Consider the following 17,844-nt stretch of genomic DNA (forward strand, 5'->3'; position numbering starts at 1 on the left):
AAAACATATCGATTCGGCCTTGGGCGCATGTGGGCCGGCCTTCTTTCGTTGTGCAAGATCAAAATTATTGACGGATAGTTACATAAACAATTTCAAAAACTTAGAATAAGACAATATCAATTTTTAAATATTGGACACAAAATTAAAAAAAGTGGTGCAAGTTCCAAGAACATTTTTAGCAGCCTTATCAAATTTTACTCACCAAAATAATCAAAAGTACTATTTTCTATATTTTAACTACTTACTTTTTTAAAGCACCCCAGCAGCCTCACTATTTTAATTGTCAACTTTCACTATTCCATTTAAATATTCTTTTCCAAATACTTCTTTATATATATATATATATATATTTAACTTTTTCCAAGAATAGGGAATGAAAGAAAAAATTTATATTATTTTTTATTCATTAGGTGAATGAATAGTACTCACTGTCTTTAGTGAGTACCATTCACTCACCATTTTGTTTTGGTTAAAATGGTAAGTTTGAAAAGTGAATATTTAAACCACTTTTGCTAAATTGCCTCACCAAAATAACCAAAAAATAGTTTTGGTGAGGCTGCAAGGAGTGCTATAACTGGTAAATTGTTTTTTTTTTTTTTTCCTTTGTTTTTTTGTTTTTTTTGTTTTTTTTTTTTTGTAGTGATAGTATTTGGGAAGGGGCCGGGGTGTTGTTTAACAAACAACCCGTCTTGCGTGCCTTAACTCAAAATCTTACTGGCATTTTTTAACTAATATATCACATCATTTACTTTCTACTCCTATTCAAATAAAAAAAATCACTGCAAAACATTTTTTTTTTTTTCACTTTTTAATACCACTTTTTTTTTTAATTTTCTATACCAATCACTATTTTCTTTTTTAATTTTTTAATTTTTTTTTTAAATTGTGAACAATACCATAAAAAAGCCATGTTGTTTGCCAAACACTACCACAATTGTTGACCAATTTTTAACACCATAAATTTGCACGTCTACTAGACGAACTTGTGAAGTTAGTCTATAAATTAGGGCTGCACATTAATAAATTACTAGTTTGTAGAAACTATGAACTAGCTGTTCGGTACATTATTGTACCGAACAGCTAGTTCATCGTTTCCATAAACAGATAAACTACTTTAATACAGCTAGTTCATCGTTTCCATAAACTTCTAATTTATTAAAGTGCTGCCCTAATTTATAGACTAACTTCACAAGTTAGTTAACAGCTAATTAACATAAATTCTTTCTTGCAAACTTTGTCATGTTATACAGCTAAAGTGTTGTTTTAGAAAAATTGAATCAAGTTTCTTTTCCAAGTTAAATTTTTATTAGGAAACTTTACTTACCTCCATCACTCAAATGTCACTCAAATGTCACGTATTTTGCAATTGTAACATCAAATTATAAAAATTTGCAATATTGGTATTGCATGTTTCAACCTCTTTTAATTTCACCAATACCTTCAGAGTTTAGGGTTAAATCAAAAAGTAAACAGGCGAAATATTCCTTATACCTTGTAAAAATTGTAAATTTAAAAATTTACCCTTAATTAACAATTTTTAAAAACAAATAAAATTAAAACAGAAAAAAAAAACCTAAAAGGTTCCGTCGTACGTCAAATGTATAGTTATTTAAAAAAAGAAATAAAAATAAAAACAAGTGCATTTTAGTCATTTTAGCATTCTCCAATAGGATTTAACAAAAAATCTTAGGGAAAATTACAGTTTACCCCCCCAAAGTTGTCAGCGATTTGCAATTCCGCCTCCAAAGTTTTCAATTTTTGCAATCCACCCCCCTAAAGTTTCAATTTTTTTCAATTCAGGCATTCCGTCAGTCAAAGCCGCTTTGACTGACGGAACAGTGATCACGTGCAAGTCACGTGATCACTGTTGGTTGTTTTTTTTTCCAAAATGCCCCCATCCCTACCCCCATCCCAAAAAAAAAACTATAATCTCTTCGGGCCATCTCCCCCACCAAAACAATGTCTTGGCCTTCATTTTTCCCCATCACTGCGTGGAGCAGCACTTGTACGTATACCGACTGACTATATGTTCGCAGGATTTTGTTCATGCGAGGGGGAAGAAGACTTTCAAATATTGCAGGAAAAGGGAGATAGTTGTCAACCTAGCTTGCTCTTATATTTGAAACCTCAAATATCTTCAATCTTCCATGCATAAATTACGAGCTACGTACACCGAAATTAGCCATCACGATATTCCATTATCACACATACTCTTAAGATCGAACACTATCATTTTTCTGCAACAGCATATATTTATATATATATATATAGCGAGAGAGAGAGAGAAAGAGAGAGAGAGAGAGAGAACACAAGACACCGACACAATCAAACACAGTTACAGAAAGCTAGTATTTGACAAAAGGGTCAAAAGACACGGTTTCTTCAGAATGGAAGCAAGAATTCGGCAATGGAACCGGCGGTGACGTGTCCACTAAACAGTTATCAGCATAAAAGGGCTGTTGGGGAGGAAGAGGAAAAGAATTAGCAGGATCAGCGGCAGCAGTAGCAGCAAGGAAGGAAGATGAAGGGTCCTGATCATCCACAACGTTGATCATGGTTTGATGAAGCCATATCTGAGTCTTGAGGAACTTAACGTAGTGGATGGCCTCTTCCAACATGGACACCGTGTCCATCTTACTCCCGCCGGGAACCAAGCTCTGCAAGATCTTGAACCGGTCACTGATCCGGTGCCGCCTTTCCCTCGCCGTCACGCTTTGTGGGTCGGTCGAAAGCTTCACTCCTTTGCGGAGAAGAGGAGGTAGGGATGGGGGCATTTTGGGAAAAAAACAACCAACAGTGATCACGTGACTTGCACGTGATCACTGTTCCGTCAGTCAAAGCGGCTTTGACTGACGGAATGCCTGAATTGAAAAAAATTGAAACTTTAGGGGGGTGGATTGTAAAAATTGAAACTTTGGAAGCGGAATTGCAAATCGTTGACAACTTTGGGGGGGTAAACTGTAATTTTCCCAAAATCTTAACAATGGGTGAAAGTAAAAGGTGATGATGATTGGGAACCTGACATTTTAAATTTGCACAATTAGAGGTTATTATTACAAAACTTTTGAAAGTTTGAGGATAAGTGCTTATTTAATGTGCGTGTATATATATGTGGATGGTAATGGTGCAAATAATTAAGTTGGCAGTTTCCCTCAAAAGCAAGATATATTATAAAGTCCTGTCTTTGCGAGAAATAATATGTCATAAAGTGATTGTTAGCTAAGAAAATAATACTTGGTCGTGATTGTTTGGCAGGAGTGAATATATGCAATAAAAAAATAGCACAGTCAACATTAAGATTGGCGGCTCTCGATTATAGTGCTCGGCGGCCGGCTCTCATGGTAGGAAAGGGATTCTTCTTCTGTGCTGTAAATTATTTTACGGACTAATTGTTCAGCATATATATTCTTTATTATTATTATTATTTAATGGTTATATTCATAAATTAATGAATCATTTTTGAATATTTGATGGGTTCTGGCGACGTTTCGGTTGAGAGTTTCAATTTGAGAATGAGAAATTCAAATTTAAAAAATAATTTATGATTTTAAAAAATAAAAACTATTATTGAAAAATTAAAGAGATTTTTTAGTCAAGAATAGGCGCATTGGCATAATTTGCTATGCCCAGACTAATCAATGCAACCGTTAAACAAGTCATGAATAAAATATAGCTATAAAAGATTTTTAATTGTATTTATGACGTTTAAACTTTAGCGCAACATGCCATATCTTTAGTAAGAATTTTTTTTTTATAATTTTTTTTAATGATTTTGGGGGGATTATTATTATGACTTTTTAATATGTCCTCAAAATTATAGTGCTTGCGTATTAATTGGTCTCACATGAAGGGTAGTTGAGACTTAGACAATAACACAATTAATGGTGTTAAACGTGTATATATATATATATATATATATATATATAAATAGATGTGCAGTATTATTTGTGTGTGATAGGAGTTTGCATGCAGAAGAAGAATGTGGAGGCTGAAGATTGCGGAGGGTGGCAACAACCCTTTCCTGTTTAGCACGAACAACTTCGTGGGAAGGCAAGTATGGGAGTTTGACTCTAATGCCGGTACACCTGAAGAGCGAGCCGAGGTTGAAGAGGCTCGTCAAATATTTTACGAGAACCGCCATAACAACAGGAACTGCAGCGATCTTCTATGGCGATTGCAGGTCTCCTTTCTGATCACTCGCACTCTCTAACTCTCTCGTCTTTGTGTTTTGAACCTAAATTATTATGCACGTATGAGCTTGAAAACCAAAGTACTATTTCTGAAACATTTAATTAAAGATCATAAATAATAATGGAGATTTTCTAAATGCTAAAGTATTGATCCACCGATTAAATTTATTTTACTTATAAGTTTAAGCTTTTGGAATAAATGATGATTAAACATGATATCAAAATAGGTCATAATTAATTCGAACTATGACTTCATTAATTCACTCTTTTGGATCTCACTTGTGTTGGATCTCACTTATTAAAAGAGAGTATGGGCCTCTTTTGGGACAAGTGTAGACCCTTGTGCCACAATTCTCAAATACCTTTTCTTTATTTTATTTTATTTTATTTTTTATTTTTTTTATGAAATAATGCAAAACCAGTTTATGCGTTACACTTATTTGTAATAAGCTCTTTATAGTATAAAAATGTTCTAAAAGCTAGCTCTCTAGATCTGTAATATACAAAAATAATAAATAGGTTTATGCACTCTACTTCGGTCTAATTTTTTAACGGAAAACGTTAAATGACATGTCAGCAGTACCAATCAGATTATGACACATGTTGTTAAGACATTTTTTGGTCTAACAGTTTTCAATTGGTGTGATTTGTATCTTCTTCTCGTTCTTCGAGGTGTCCTTGATGTTCAATCTTCGTGTTCGCTCCTGCAAGACAATAACCAATTAAGAGAACTCTCTGGTGGAGTGCCAGTGGGTCTCACTCTAATTCCTAAGTTAGTTTTTTTGAGAAAAGTTTGCCCAATATACAATAATTGAGTCTAGGGTTTATACCTAGTATAGGGGCCTATTTATAGGTTAGGATTAAGCCTTCTACTTCGACTTGCCCTATAATTCCACTCTTTTAGTGGGCTTGTATTGGTCTTGAGGCCCATGATGTATCATGTGGGCTAATAGAGTGGAATTATTTCCACCAGTTACCTCCCAAGTCTCTTATCTGAGGAACTTGGATAATGAGAATTCAATCAAAGTCCCGGGATGATCCGAAGCTTGATCTCATCCAAGGCTCATGTCTCCCTTGGAACACATCTTGGAGTCACTCAAACATTATTGATACAATTCAATGCTTAATTCCTGAGAGGTATTTCTTCTTTAAATACCCCCCAACCCTCTTCTTTGGCCAAGGGATAAATCTGACCCTCCCTTTACGATGATAAGGTCATTTTTGTCAGCATAAAATCCGGCTTCAGTGTTTCACTTACACCCTTGAGCTCTTCCCCCATACGATTCTAAAAGCACTAGCTGCAGCTTCCTTTTGATTTTTCCTAAGTTTAAAAAACAAAACTACTTTTTGCTTCTCTATCAAAATGTATTTCACAATACCTTCCCTTACATTTTCCTATACCATTAAAATATAATTTCTTTACAAAATACAAGTTCCCTACCTACCCTCACATTTTTCACAAAATTTCAACACAATTTCCAATGAAAGACAAAATGATGAAAGATGAAAGATGAAAGAAAAATATTTATATTAAAATAATGTATAGGAAACCACTTTTGGTTTCCTACACATTGGGAAACATTGTAGTTAAAAAGGGTGTTAGTTAAATTTAGGGAAACTGATGTGGGTGAATTTTTGTAATTTTTTTGAAAATTTTCCTAAACATAGGAAAGAAATTGGATTATAGGGTATTTGCTGCTAGTGCTCGTCCAAAAGTGTATCGTTTCAAAATTGAACCACAATGTTTCTTTCTCTCTCTTTTCCTGCAACAAGACATTCACATCAGACATTTAAGATTCAGAGAAACATGATCGACGCCTTGTACGGATGTGGTCATGTATGGGATACTATCAAAATCTAGGCCTAAGCTTAGAGCATTCACACCAGCTCCCTTATATGTGGTTCCCTTCTCTAAGTTTAAGAAAAATGTCAAAAAAGTCACAAAAAGCCACCCACAAGCCACAACAGACTTCTTATATCACCTCTCAACATTATGATCGCTATAGTGCAACCCAATGTATAGGGTTGCACTGTAGCGATCCTTGTGCTTATTGAAAAAAAAAAAAAAAAAAAACTCATTAAAAAAGTAGAGAAATAAAGAATTAAAAAAAAATAAAGAAAGTAAACAAATGATATTTAATTAATATAGGAAATGATAAATGAAAGCTATTGTGAAGTGAATGTAGATAGAGAAGTAAAAAGTAGTTTTGATTCTTAAATTTAAAGAAAATGATAAGGAAGCTGCTAGGAATGCTCTCACACCTAGCCTGCAAGTGGATTATATATTAACTTCTTTTTGTTTATTCTAATCGTTTTCATTTATCAACTTTTAAAATATTCTTAATTCATGGAAAGATATATTAATTGAGTTAGTTAACGTGGTACATAATGAATTAGTTTGAAAAGAATTAATTAGATGTAGTGATTTGTTAGGAGATAAAAGTGGTTATGAAGTTTTTACCAAGAGTACATTAATATACATAGTTGAATACAACTCTAGTCTCAAAGCCTAAGCTAATGGGCTAAGGTCCACTTAGGTATATTAAACACTCTTTTCTTTTATATTTTCTCAATGTGTGCACTCATGACATGATTTTTAAAAATCCTTCAAAATTAAATAGGTTAAAGAACGTACTCTAGATGTACATTAATAAAAGACAGCATTTTTTTGGCTGATTCTTGACGACCTTGCATGTTTCTTAAACAAGATGTCATTAATTTTTGTTATGATTTATAATATTGCAGTTTTTAAGAGAGAAAAATTTCAAACAAACGGTCCCCCAAGTGAAGGTGAAGGACGGTGAGGAAATGTCGTATGAGACGGCCACAATTGCGATGAGGAGGGCCGTCAACATCTTTACAGCCTTGCAGGCCAGCGACGGCCATTGGCCTGCTGAAAATACTTGTGGAATATATGCTCTTCCTCCCATGGTACCTATCTTCTTTTCATCTCCATTATTCATCATCAACATCTCTTCATTGAAACACACGTACACAGGAAGAGAGAGTAAGGATTAATGGACGATGGAAACATTTTTTTTTTACTTTTTTTTTACAGGATTTTTCATGCTTTTATTCAACTTGATTACAATGCTGCTAACATGGGTATTTATATGTTAAAATAGATGTTTATAGCTTCCAATATTCTAATAATGCATATGAACATCGTATCTTCTAATATTCAATGCTTAATCCACTCATTTACATGATAATGTATAACTATGAATGCATGATAATGTAAAAAGGGAAAATTACACTTTACCTGCTTAAAGTTTCACCTGATTTGTAATTTAATTTCCAATGTTTAAAAATTTGTGATATACCCCAACAAAGTATCAAAAATTTGCAATGTAGTCACTTCGTTAACGATTTCCGACCAATTTGACGGAAAATTGCTCAGGAGCAATGCACGTGAATTTTTTTTTGTCTAAAATTTCCAAATTGCCCCTATGTATTTTTAAAATTTTCAAAAATGCCCTCAATTCAATAAACCAAAAAAAAAAATGGGGTTGGCTATGGCCGTCCCCACCCACATCCTGTCATATACGAAGATTCCGATTACAGACAGTAGAAAATACTCACAACCCTTTGAGAATCTCTAGACTCTATAAGAACAACGCACTCAATTGCTTGTCTCCTAGCCGATTATCTTGAGGGAGCGCATTTCCTTACCAATCCTTTGGTAGACTTCTTCACAGTTGTAGAACAAGCATAGTTGTAGATCAACATGAAATGACAATCAACAAATCAAGAGAAAGGACATCCCGAAGCTTTCACCACTTCCTCTCTTGGAAGCCAACTCACAAGAACTAACTACTCGGAGGAAAATCTTTGAGACTATCAAGAAAAAATACCTGAAAATTCTAGCATGAACAGTAACATGAAAAAGACTTTATAGGAAAGAAATTTTACTCATCACGTCTTAACATGACTCATTTCGCATTAAGACGTGATGAACAAAATATGCAAATCTGAGATTTGGAAATATTCGAGCCTTAACAGGAAAGAAATCTTGTCATGACATGACGAGTAAAATTATCTCAGCCCCATCACGAGTTCGTCCTAATGAGAGAACATGTAGGTTATTCTTCAATCACGTCACATGTCCCGTCCTGACAAGGCATCTGACAAGAAACTAGGGAGCTCATTCTTCAGTCACATCACGTACCTGTCTTGACGAGGCATCTGACAAGAAAACAGTGAGTACATCTCAAAGTGCCGTCACCTACCCATCATGACTCACCATCTGACGAGAAAACAGTGAGCAGTCATTAAGATGCCGTTACTAGCCTATCATGACACTTAGCTAAACCCTAATAACTCTTTTAATACTCCCCCTTAAGTTGTAGCATATATATCACATAAATCTAGCTTGGAAGAAACAAGCAAACGAAAAACACCTAGAAAAATAGACTCTAAGACTCTCCCTCGAGCTGGAACAGCTTGGAGCACACAATACAAAGATTGAATAAAATAACAAGAAAATTTACAAAAAACTTCAACTTCAGTTGAAAACTCTCTGGAAATTGTAGTGAGTGGTCGGATCTCTCCGAAAAACACCAAGGTCAATAGGATCTCGCCGGAAAACAACAAGGATTGGTCGAAACCCACCGCAAAACACCAAGGTCGGTCGGATCTCGCCGCAAAACACTAAGAGTAGATCATATCTCACCGCAAAACACCAAGGCCGGTCGAATCTCACCACAAAACACTAAGGCTAGTAAAATCTCACCGAAAAACAACTAACCAGTCGGAAACCACTGCAAAACAACAAAGCCGGTTAGATCTCACCGCAAAACACCATGGCCGGTTGTATCTCGATAACAAACGACAATCACTTTCTTGTGATCAACCAACAACAATGAAAACTTGAACGGGAACTTCTCCCCCTAAGCAACAAACTTGATGGAAGCTTCATGTAGCCCAAACCAACATGAACTGGGCTAAAACACCATTGAACCGAACATGAACCTCACTGGAATGGTCATAAAACCCACTAAACTGGTTAAGAAAGGCATTGAACCGGTCAAAGACGAATTGAACCGGTTGTAAAAGAGGCTGAACCGGTATCCAAACCCTCTGAACTGGGAAGAAAACTAATGAACCGGTTTCAAAAAAAATTGAACAGGTCTGAAACCACGTTGAACTAGTTTGAAAGCACACTAAACTGGTAAGAAAACGAATGAACCAGTCTAAAACCACATTGAACTGGACCTAGAAGCCACTGAATTGGTATAAAAGCACATTAAACTGGTTTGAAACAGCAAACCCAGCTGTCATTAACCAGGATAAGGAAGATCCAAATATAACTCCAGCTATCCTTATCCAAGGATAGGAATATCAAGCACAAGTAGCCAAACAAAGATCGTCTTCTCCAACAAATTTGCCAGAAACCTGCTGGTGATGACCAACATTCGCAGAAATGGCCGAAAATCGCCAAAATTTGCCAGAAACATCTCATAACACCACAGAAGTCACCAAAGAATTAAAAAATGCCATTAAATGCCACAAATATGCCGAAAAACGCCACAACAACTGCCGTCAACCACAAAAACCACTGTTAATGGCCAGACGTCGCTGGTAAGCACCACAGAAACCTTTGACTAACACGAGAACTATTGAGAGGAACACTTCTAAATCACCGAAACCATCATAGAACACCAAAAGGAAACAATTTTTTTTTTTTTTTTTTTTTTTTTTTTTTTTTTTCTGCCATAGATTTTTTATTTTATTTTATTTTTTCTCTCGGTCTCCAAGAACAACTCTAAAGCTTCATCAAGGCATGACGGTGCTGCCAGTAGAAGGAGACTCACCAACAACAGGTGTGAGGTTCAACCAAAAGAAAAAGAACAGAAAACTATTACAAATAAAGGGACCAAAATTTAAACCCTAAGGCTTTAATACCATGTTGTAGTTTGCATGAATGATTTAGACACAAAAGGTGGAAGCACGTTACTCCCTACTTGCTACTTAGTCTACCACACATCTTATTATATAGGGTTAGAGAAATATCACAATGACCAAAATACCTCAAAACTCTAATAACTCTTCTAACACGTTTCATGTAGAAAATATCCCCAATTAATAAATTACGGAGCAAAACAATTAATAGAATAATATAGAAAAATTAAAACCAAAATCAAACACACAATCAATAAATGATTTTATTAATGAAGTGATCAAACTCTTTGAAGAACTTTTCAAAGGTAAAACATTTCGGAGTAGCCAAACTCCCTAAACCAATCCATTATAAAAGAATAAGAGATTTCAAGTTGTTCATACTTATAAAACCTTTGTAGTTGGCATACCCTTATACTAAATAAGCGAGCCACTTTCTCTCTACCGCTATAGCTCTTCCATAACCTTTGGACAATTCTTCTACTTGAACTATTCTACCGAAACTTTGGTGGCTAAAGGTTTGTGATTTGCGTAATGGTCTGGTTTACAAAAACTCCAAAAGAGAATATAGAATCACAACTCAGAAAACCAAGAACTCTTTTGGCACAAAAATATTAAAGGCATAAATACAGTGTAATGAATGGATTTAGAACCTTAGAAATCATGCTTAGTAGTTCTTATATAACCAAAGTTGAAATCCATGTATTTCACGTCAAATTGAAACCTCAAATTGGGATTTTGACAATTTGAGAAAAAACTGGTGTCTTCGACAATGAGTTGAAGAAAAATCTGGTGTTTTCGTCTTGCTCCTTTTTCTTGTTCCATGCTGATGTTTTTTTCTCTCATTGGATGACACAAAATGTTGTGTTTGTGCAAAATCCTTATAGAAGTTATTCTCATATTCACCATTATGGTCAGATGTGAGGGCTTAGTATTGTTCCCACATTATTTTTCAAGCTTATCATTAATGAGATAAATATATATGCATAGCATGAGAATTCATTAGCCAAGGTGATGAAATGTTCATTGCAATTGATATAAGTTAGGAAGAAAAGATCTACTGAAATCAGTATGAATTAAATCCAAAAGATCATGAAGATCTTTTCCTTTTAGTCTTAATCAACGTAATTTTATATAACTAAGATGTACATATATAGCATAATAAGTAATGCTATGGACCATATTTTTATCTTATTTTTATCCTCCTAAAGCTGATGTGACTTTTAAAATCCCCATTAAATTTTAGATGAATCATACTTGAATTTTGATCTAATGGCGATTTTGAAAGCCACATCACCTTTAGGAGGATAAAAATATGATAAAAAGATGGTCCCTAGCATTACTCATAGCATAATAGACTTAGTGATGTTAATGTTTTGCTCATATATTTGTTTTGGGTTAATATGAGAATTAATGCTTTGTCAGACGTTTAGCCTTTAACATCTAAGAGCATTCCCAGCAGACTCCCTATAAGGGAGTCTGTTCCCTAAATTTAGGGAATATGTCTAAAAAATCGCAAAAAACGTCCCACAACAGATTCCCTATATGGTTCCTTAAACCATCAGCTGCTACAGTTGAACCCAATGTTTTGGGTTCAACTGTAGCGATCCACATGCTTATTAAATTAGAAAAAAAATATTATCTCTCCTCTCTTCTCCCGTCTCATGTCTCTCTCACCTCTTTCTCTCTCTCGCACCACCAAACCAGAGATCAAACCAGACGTCTCTCTCTCACCTCTCTTTCTCTCTCTCTCGCACCACCAAACAATCAAACCAGAAACCCAGATCAATCAAACGAGATATTTCAGACCGAATCAGAGATTTCAGACCAGAGATTTCAAACCAGAGATTTCAGACCCATAAATTAAATCAAACCAAAGAAACCTAGAAATCAAATCAAAGGCACAAGGCGTCAAGGCGTGTGAGCGCCAATTGGGTCGCAGTTGGATGGGGTCGCGTTGTGCGAGGGGCTGGAGTCGCTGTCGATAAAGAACTCGGCGGACTTGGACGACATGGGGTTGATAGCGATCGCGAGGGGGTGTTGGAAATTGAAGAAATTTGAGGTGGTTGGGTGCAAGAGGATCACAGGGACAGGAGTGAGGGCATTAGCTTCCTTGTTGGGAGGAGAAGAAAAGGAAGAAATCACAGGAAGAAGAAATGGGTTGCTGCTGTGCTGCGCCTGCGCTGCATCGGAAAGAAAGAAGAAGAAAATATGAAGGAGAGAGAAAGTGTAAATTAAAGGAATAAAATATAAAAAAAGTAAAATAAAAATATAATATTTTAATGATATAAGGAAGTATTTAGGGAAGCTATTGGGGAGTAAATTGATATAGGGAAGCAAAAAGTAGTTTGGATCCTTAAATTTAGGGAAAATGATCGGATAGCTGCTGGGAATGCTCTAATAGCTAGGTGGCTAAATTAGAGAATGTAATTCATTGAGGAATGTTTTGGGTTAAATAAGCACAGCTCTTTATCTAGTTGATGCAATTTCTAACTAGAATTAATTTAAAACAAAAAAATTGAAAAAACAAAAAATGCAGGTCATCTGTCTATTCATTACAGGGCATCTTGATATTGTGTTCTCTGTAGAACATCGCAAAGAAATCCTTCGATATATATACAATCAACAGGTACATTAATTTCTTACAAAATTTTAAGATATTATAAAGTTGCACTAATTGATTTTCTAAGTTATGTTTGCACAGCACGAAGATGGTGGGTGGGGACTGCATTTAGAAGGTAATAGTAGCATGTTTAGCACAACTTTGTGCTACGTTACCATGCGTATACTTGGAGAAGGAGTAGAAGGTGGTCAAGAAAATGCTTGTGCGAGGGCTCGGAAGTGGATTCTGGATCATGGTGGTGCAACACATATACTATCTTGGGGAAAGATTTGGCTTTCGGTACAATATAATAAATTAAAACACATACTTTATTGTTTTCCTGATCAAGCAATTATTTAGTACCTACCATTTTCTTGTAGTTGCTTGGTGTGTATGAATGGTCTGGGTGCAAGCCGATGCCCCCAGAGTTTTGGCTATTTCCTCCGATTGATCCTGGTTTGCACAATTTCCTTTTACACATATATATATGTTGATTGTAATTATCATGAGAAGTGCTTCTTTGCATTTTCGTGTTTATCTCATGTATATCTCCTCTGAGTTGGTATATTTCATCTATTATTGGTGTTTTTTGTCATTTTTAATTTAGGGTGGATGAAATATGCAAACTTAGGAGGAGATATACACGAGATGGATGCCAGAATGCAAAGAAATATTTATCAATTATGATACTAAAATAGCTTTTCGGAAATATTAATTAATATTATATATATCTCATACGTACATGCAGCAAAACTTTGGTGCTATCTTCGGGTAACTTATTTTCCCATTTCGTATTTGTATGGGAAGAGGTTTGTTGGCCGGATAACACCTCTCATTTTAGAATTGAGAAAAGAGCTCTATGTTGAACCATACCATAGTATTAACTGGAGGAGAGCACGCCACTTATGTTCGAAGGTGATGATCAATACATCTCGATTTTTCTTAAGCACAAATTAATATGGTCAAAGTTTTGCATATAAACATACCATTTTACAACATTAGATTCCATATATAGAAGAAAATGATTTTGTAAAATTGTTGTAGGAGGATCTCTATCATCCTCATCATTGGATACAAGATTTTCTTTGGGATGGTGTTTACATGCTAACGGAGCCTGTTCTAACTCGTTGGCCTTTTAACAAGTTGAGAAATAAGGCTCTTCAACTAGTGATGAAACACATTCATTATGAAGATGAGAGTAGTCGGTACATTGTCATTGGAGGGGTGGACAAGGTAACACTATTTTTACATTTTTACATAAAGGGATATATAGAGTAAGGGGAAACTTCACCTACGCCCATGATATTTTATCACTTTTGTAATCGTATCTTCATTCTTTAAATCCTAACAGCAGAAATACCCAAAATTACCCCTAGTTAAAAAAATTGCAATTGACTGCTATGTTGACCCACGCCTAAGCCGGTGGGTTCCATGTTTTTTCTATTTTAAAAATTAAATTATTTAATATGGGTAATTTTTATTTTTAAAATTTTTACTAGGGTATAACAGATATTTCACCCGAACCCTAAACCTTAATGGTAGAGATATTGATATTGCAAAGTTTTCAAAAATGGCGACCCGACATTATAATTTTTTAAAGATTGAGGGTATGATTGCAAAAACAATAAAATATCATAAGAGTAAGTGAAGTTTCCCATAAAGAGTTATATATATATATATATATATATATATATATATATATATATATATATATATATATATATATATCATGATCAAGTTATATATGCCCACTCCTTAACTTGAGACTTTTATGCCACTTCAATTGGACAGCCATTCTTTATGCTATCTACTTGGATTGAAGATCCAAATGGGGATTACTTTAAGAAGCATCTTGCTAGGATACATGATATCTTATGGGTTGGAGAAGATGGATTGAAGTTGCAGGTTAGTAGATATTAGTCACAACTATCATATAATCTTGAGAACTTGCAGCTTTTATTTATCCAAGTTTCTTAATTTTTTTTTTTTTTTTTTTAAATATCTTTCGCTTAATTTTCAATAACAATTATGCCTTTCAATCTATATTTAGCCTTGCACTATGACATTTCAAAGTTTTTTTTCTTTCAAATTACTAGTTGTCTAGCCAATTTTCATGTCTCCTATTCACATGCAGACTTACGGTAGCCAGGTTTGGGATGCTAGCTTTGCCATCCAAGCTTTGCTCGCTACTAATCTCAGCGATGAAATTGGACCTACCCTTATGAAAGCACACAACTTTCTAAAGAAATCCCAGGTTTTTCTCAAATACATTATATATATATATATATATATATATATATATATATATATATATATAACCAATTATGGATTGCGCGAAAACAGTTAGTAAATGATCACTTTATAGTAAAAGTTGTAGTACCCGGCCCAAACATTTTTCATACATATATATACCGTCTCTTCGGGCATTATGTTATTTTAACATGTGTTTGATTAGATCTTTTTCTTTAACATTTTGCCTTGTCAACAAACATAAATTTGAAAAGGTCAAGGATAATCCTCCTGGAGACTTTAGAAGGATGTTTCGTCACATTACTAAAGGGGGATGGACGTTCTCTGATGAAGATCATGGATGGACTGTTTCTGATTGCACTGCAGAAGCTTTAAAGGTAACTAATTATGTTCAACTACAATTCATTTGAGACTTGAACCTCATCCACATTTAAAGGGATTGCTCATTGAGCTATCTTATATGATAGTGTTGCTTGTTGCTATCTATGCTGCCACCCGAAATTGTTGGTGAGAAAATGGAGCCTGAAGAGTTATATGACTCAGTCAATTTCATACTCTCTCTACAGGTTAGAATTAGACTGCACTGCAATTGTGTATTTCAACTACTCTATATATGTTTGCTCAAATTAGATAAACTTGAGTTCCATTTTTCTCTCAAAGATATTACTATGATAAAAAGCTCCATCTTATGAAACTATTGCAGAGTGAAAATGGTGGTGTACCAGGCTGGGAGCCAGCAACTGGTGCGTCGTGGTTGGAGGTAAATGCTTTAACATATTCTTTTAAGAGATACTTCTATCACATATAATGTTAGTGAAAAACTTGAAGTATTATTCTTTTGCCAGCATCTTTAGCAATCATTGACCAAATTAAGCTATTCTCTTTCTGCGATGTTTTTCAGCTTATTAATCCTGTAGAATTTCTTGAGGACAATGTCGTTGAGCATGAGTAAGACTTGGCACCTTTTATTTCTAAAAGTTGTTTAGCTTTTAAATTACTTAAGGACTAAAAACCAAGTGATTCAGGTATGTTGAGTGCACTTCATCAGCAATACAAGCATTGGTTTTGTTCAAGAAATTATATCCAGGGCATAGGAAGAAAGAGATCGAAATTTTCATCAGAAAAGCTGTACAGTACCTAGAAGACGAACAAAAGCCTAATGGCTCATGGTATGTTTCTTTGTTGAGTTACTAGATTCGTTTGAGTCATTTTTCTATTATTCACAAGGAAGCATGAGTATATATATAAGCACTTCTACGGTATTAAATTATTACTTATCCCAAAAACTTAAAGATGATAAGAAAATAATAAATTTAATCATATAAATCTCCACCTCACATGTGGGCTCAAAACTCCCATTTAATAAGTGAAGCCCAACACATTTGAATATTTAATTAAAATTAGAGGTAAAGTATCGAAGCTAAGGTTCAAACTCAATACCTTTATTTTGATACCAAGTTAAATTATCACTCATTCCAAAAACTTAAGTTAATAGGAATTGATGAATTTAAACATTTAATTTATATTCTAATATGCAGGTATGGGATTTGGGGAATTTGCTTCATATATGCAACCTGGTTTGCACTTGTAGGGCTAGAAGCTGCTGGTAAGACTTATAACAATTGTCTGGCAACGCGAAAAGGTGTAGAATTTCTACTCAAAACACAAAATGATGATGGCGGTTGGGGAGAGAGCTATCTTTCATGCCCAAACAAGGTAGTTTATTTGCTTCAAAATAATCTTTCTTATGCCCTCATTGATCCCTAAGTTTAGTTAATGGAGTAACAAAGATCTGATCTTGAGTTAATTGCTGAAAATATTCAATACTGTAATGTTTGGGCCTATCTCTGACTATCTCCAATTATTGTCTATGGTTTACAGGAATATACGCCTCTTAAGGGAAATAAATCAAATTTGGTGCAGACTGCAATGGCTTTGATGGGCCTAATTCATGCTCAGCAGGTGACTTCATGATTTAAGCATTCTATAGTTAACACTCCATTCATAAATCATTTTCATTTTTCATGTAGTCTTTTCAAAAAATTGAAGAATTAAATTTCATGTCATATATAATAGGCACAAAGAGACCCTACTCCTCTTCATCGTGCAGCAAAACTATTGATCAATTCTCAAATGGAGAGTGGTGATTTCCCCCAACAGGTACCACTCCTCGTCTTAATTATTAGAAAATCAGTGAAACAACCCAATTAGCTTTTATTTATATTAGAAAAATGGTTTTGTCATATCCAATGTGTACGTAGCATATAACAATTTACTACTACTTTTATTGTAGGAGGTTATCGGAGCATTTATGAAGAATAACATGCTGCACTACGCACTTTTCAGGAGTACCTTCCCATTGTGGGCACTTGCAGAATATCGCAATCATCTTTCATTTTCTAGCAAACCTATTTAAACTATACATCATAGATTATAAGGTGTATGGAATTAACAAAGCAACTTATGAAGCAAGTTGATGAACTATGTTGTATCAAAGTCTATATACATAGTCCAAGGTACAAGGACATGCAACGAATTATTCAAAGTCCATGCATATAGTCCTAAGTGATTGAGACATAGCATGAAAAAGAATAAACAAGTAAATGATAAAGGTCTATGAAAATACATTTTCTAGTCCAATATTTTCTTAATTGAGCTTTCATTGATTGTTGATTTTTTTTTTTTTTTTTTTATTTTTTTTGACTTCATTGTTGATTTTGGTTTTACTACAAAAAAACAATTTTTTCCTTACTTGAGTTTTTTGACGTGTCATGGTGTCTGACACGTCAGAAAAATTTTATGACGTGACATTTCTGACGTGTGTTGAATGTCAAATACATAGGAGTCAGTAAATTTTTTTATTTTTTATTTTTATTTATTTTTTCCTGACGTGTTACTATTTAG

At 34.5% G+C, this 17,844-nt stretch overlaps 2 protein-coding genes across 3 annotated transcripts; one reads left to right on the forward strand and one right to left on the reverse strand.

The window, feature by feature from the left end:
• Positions 1 to 2,345: 2,345 nt before the first annotated feature.
• LOC148584902 (transcription factor LAX PANICLE 1-like) lies at positions 2,346 to 2,774 on the reverse strand. The gene has a single exon (XM_088517569.1). It carries the CDS (start codon positions 2,772 to 2,774, stop codon positions 2,346 to 2,348), a length of 429 nt encoding a protein of 142 aa, XP_088373695.1.
• Positions 2,775 to 3,270: 496 nt separating this feature from the next.
• Positions 3,271 to 17,591, forward strand: LOC132186677 (beta-amyrin synthase). Of its 2 annotated transcripts, XM_059600681.2 has the most exons (19): positions 3,271 to 3,341; positions 3,973 to 4,180; positions 6,936 to 7,121; positions 12,628 to 12,717; positions 12,793 to 12,990; positions 13,071 to 13,146; positions 13,439 to 13,605; positions 13,735 to 13,923; positions 14,482 to 14,595; positions 14,825 to 14,944; positions 15,195 to 15,317; positions 15,408 to 15,506; positions 15,644 to 15,700; positions 15,842 to 15,888; positions 15,966 to 16,109; positions 16,479 to 16,656; positions 16,822 to 16,902; positions 17,017 to 17,100; positions 17,234 to 17,591. In XM_059600681.2, exons 2-19 carry the CDS (start codon positions 3,980 to 3,982, stop codon positions 17,354 to 17,356), a joined length of 2,277 nt encoding a protein of 758 aa, XP_059456664.2. In that variant the 5' UTR covers positions 3,271 to 3,341; positions 3,973 to 3,979; the 3' UTR covers positions 17,357 to 17,591. The 2 variants fall into 2 exon arrangements, with proteins under 2 accessions (XP_059456664.2, XP_059456665.2); XM_059600682.2 differs by lacking the exons at positions 16,822 to 16,902; positions 17,017 to 17,100; positions 17,234 to 17,591 and having other exon boundaries at positions 16,532 to 16,635.
• The last annotated feature ends 253 nt before the right edge of the window (positions 17,592 to 17,844 follow it).

This window comes from Corylus avellana, chromosome 6, assembly GCF_965113065.1.
Source record: "Corylus avellana chromosome 6, dhCorAvel1.hap1.2, whole genome shotgun sequence".
Classification (NCBI taxonomy): Eukaryota; Viridiplantae; Streptophyta; class Magnoliopsida; order Fagales; family Betulaceae; genus Corylus; species Corylus avellana.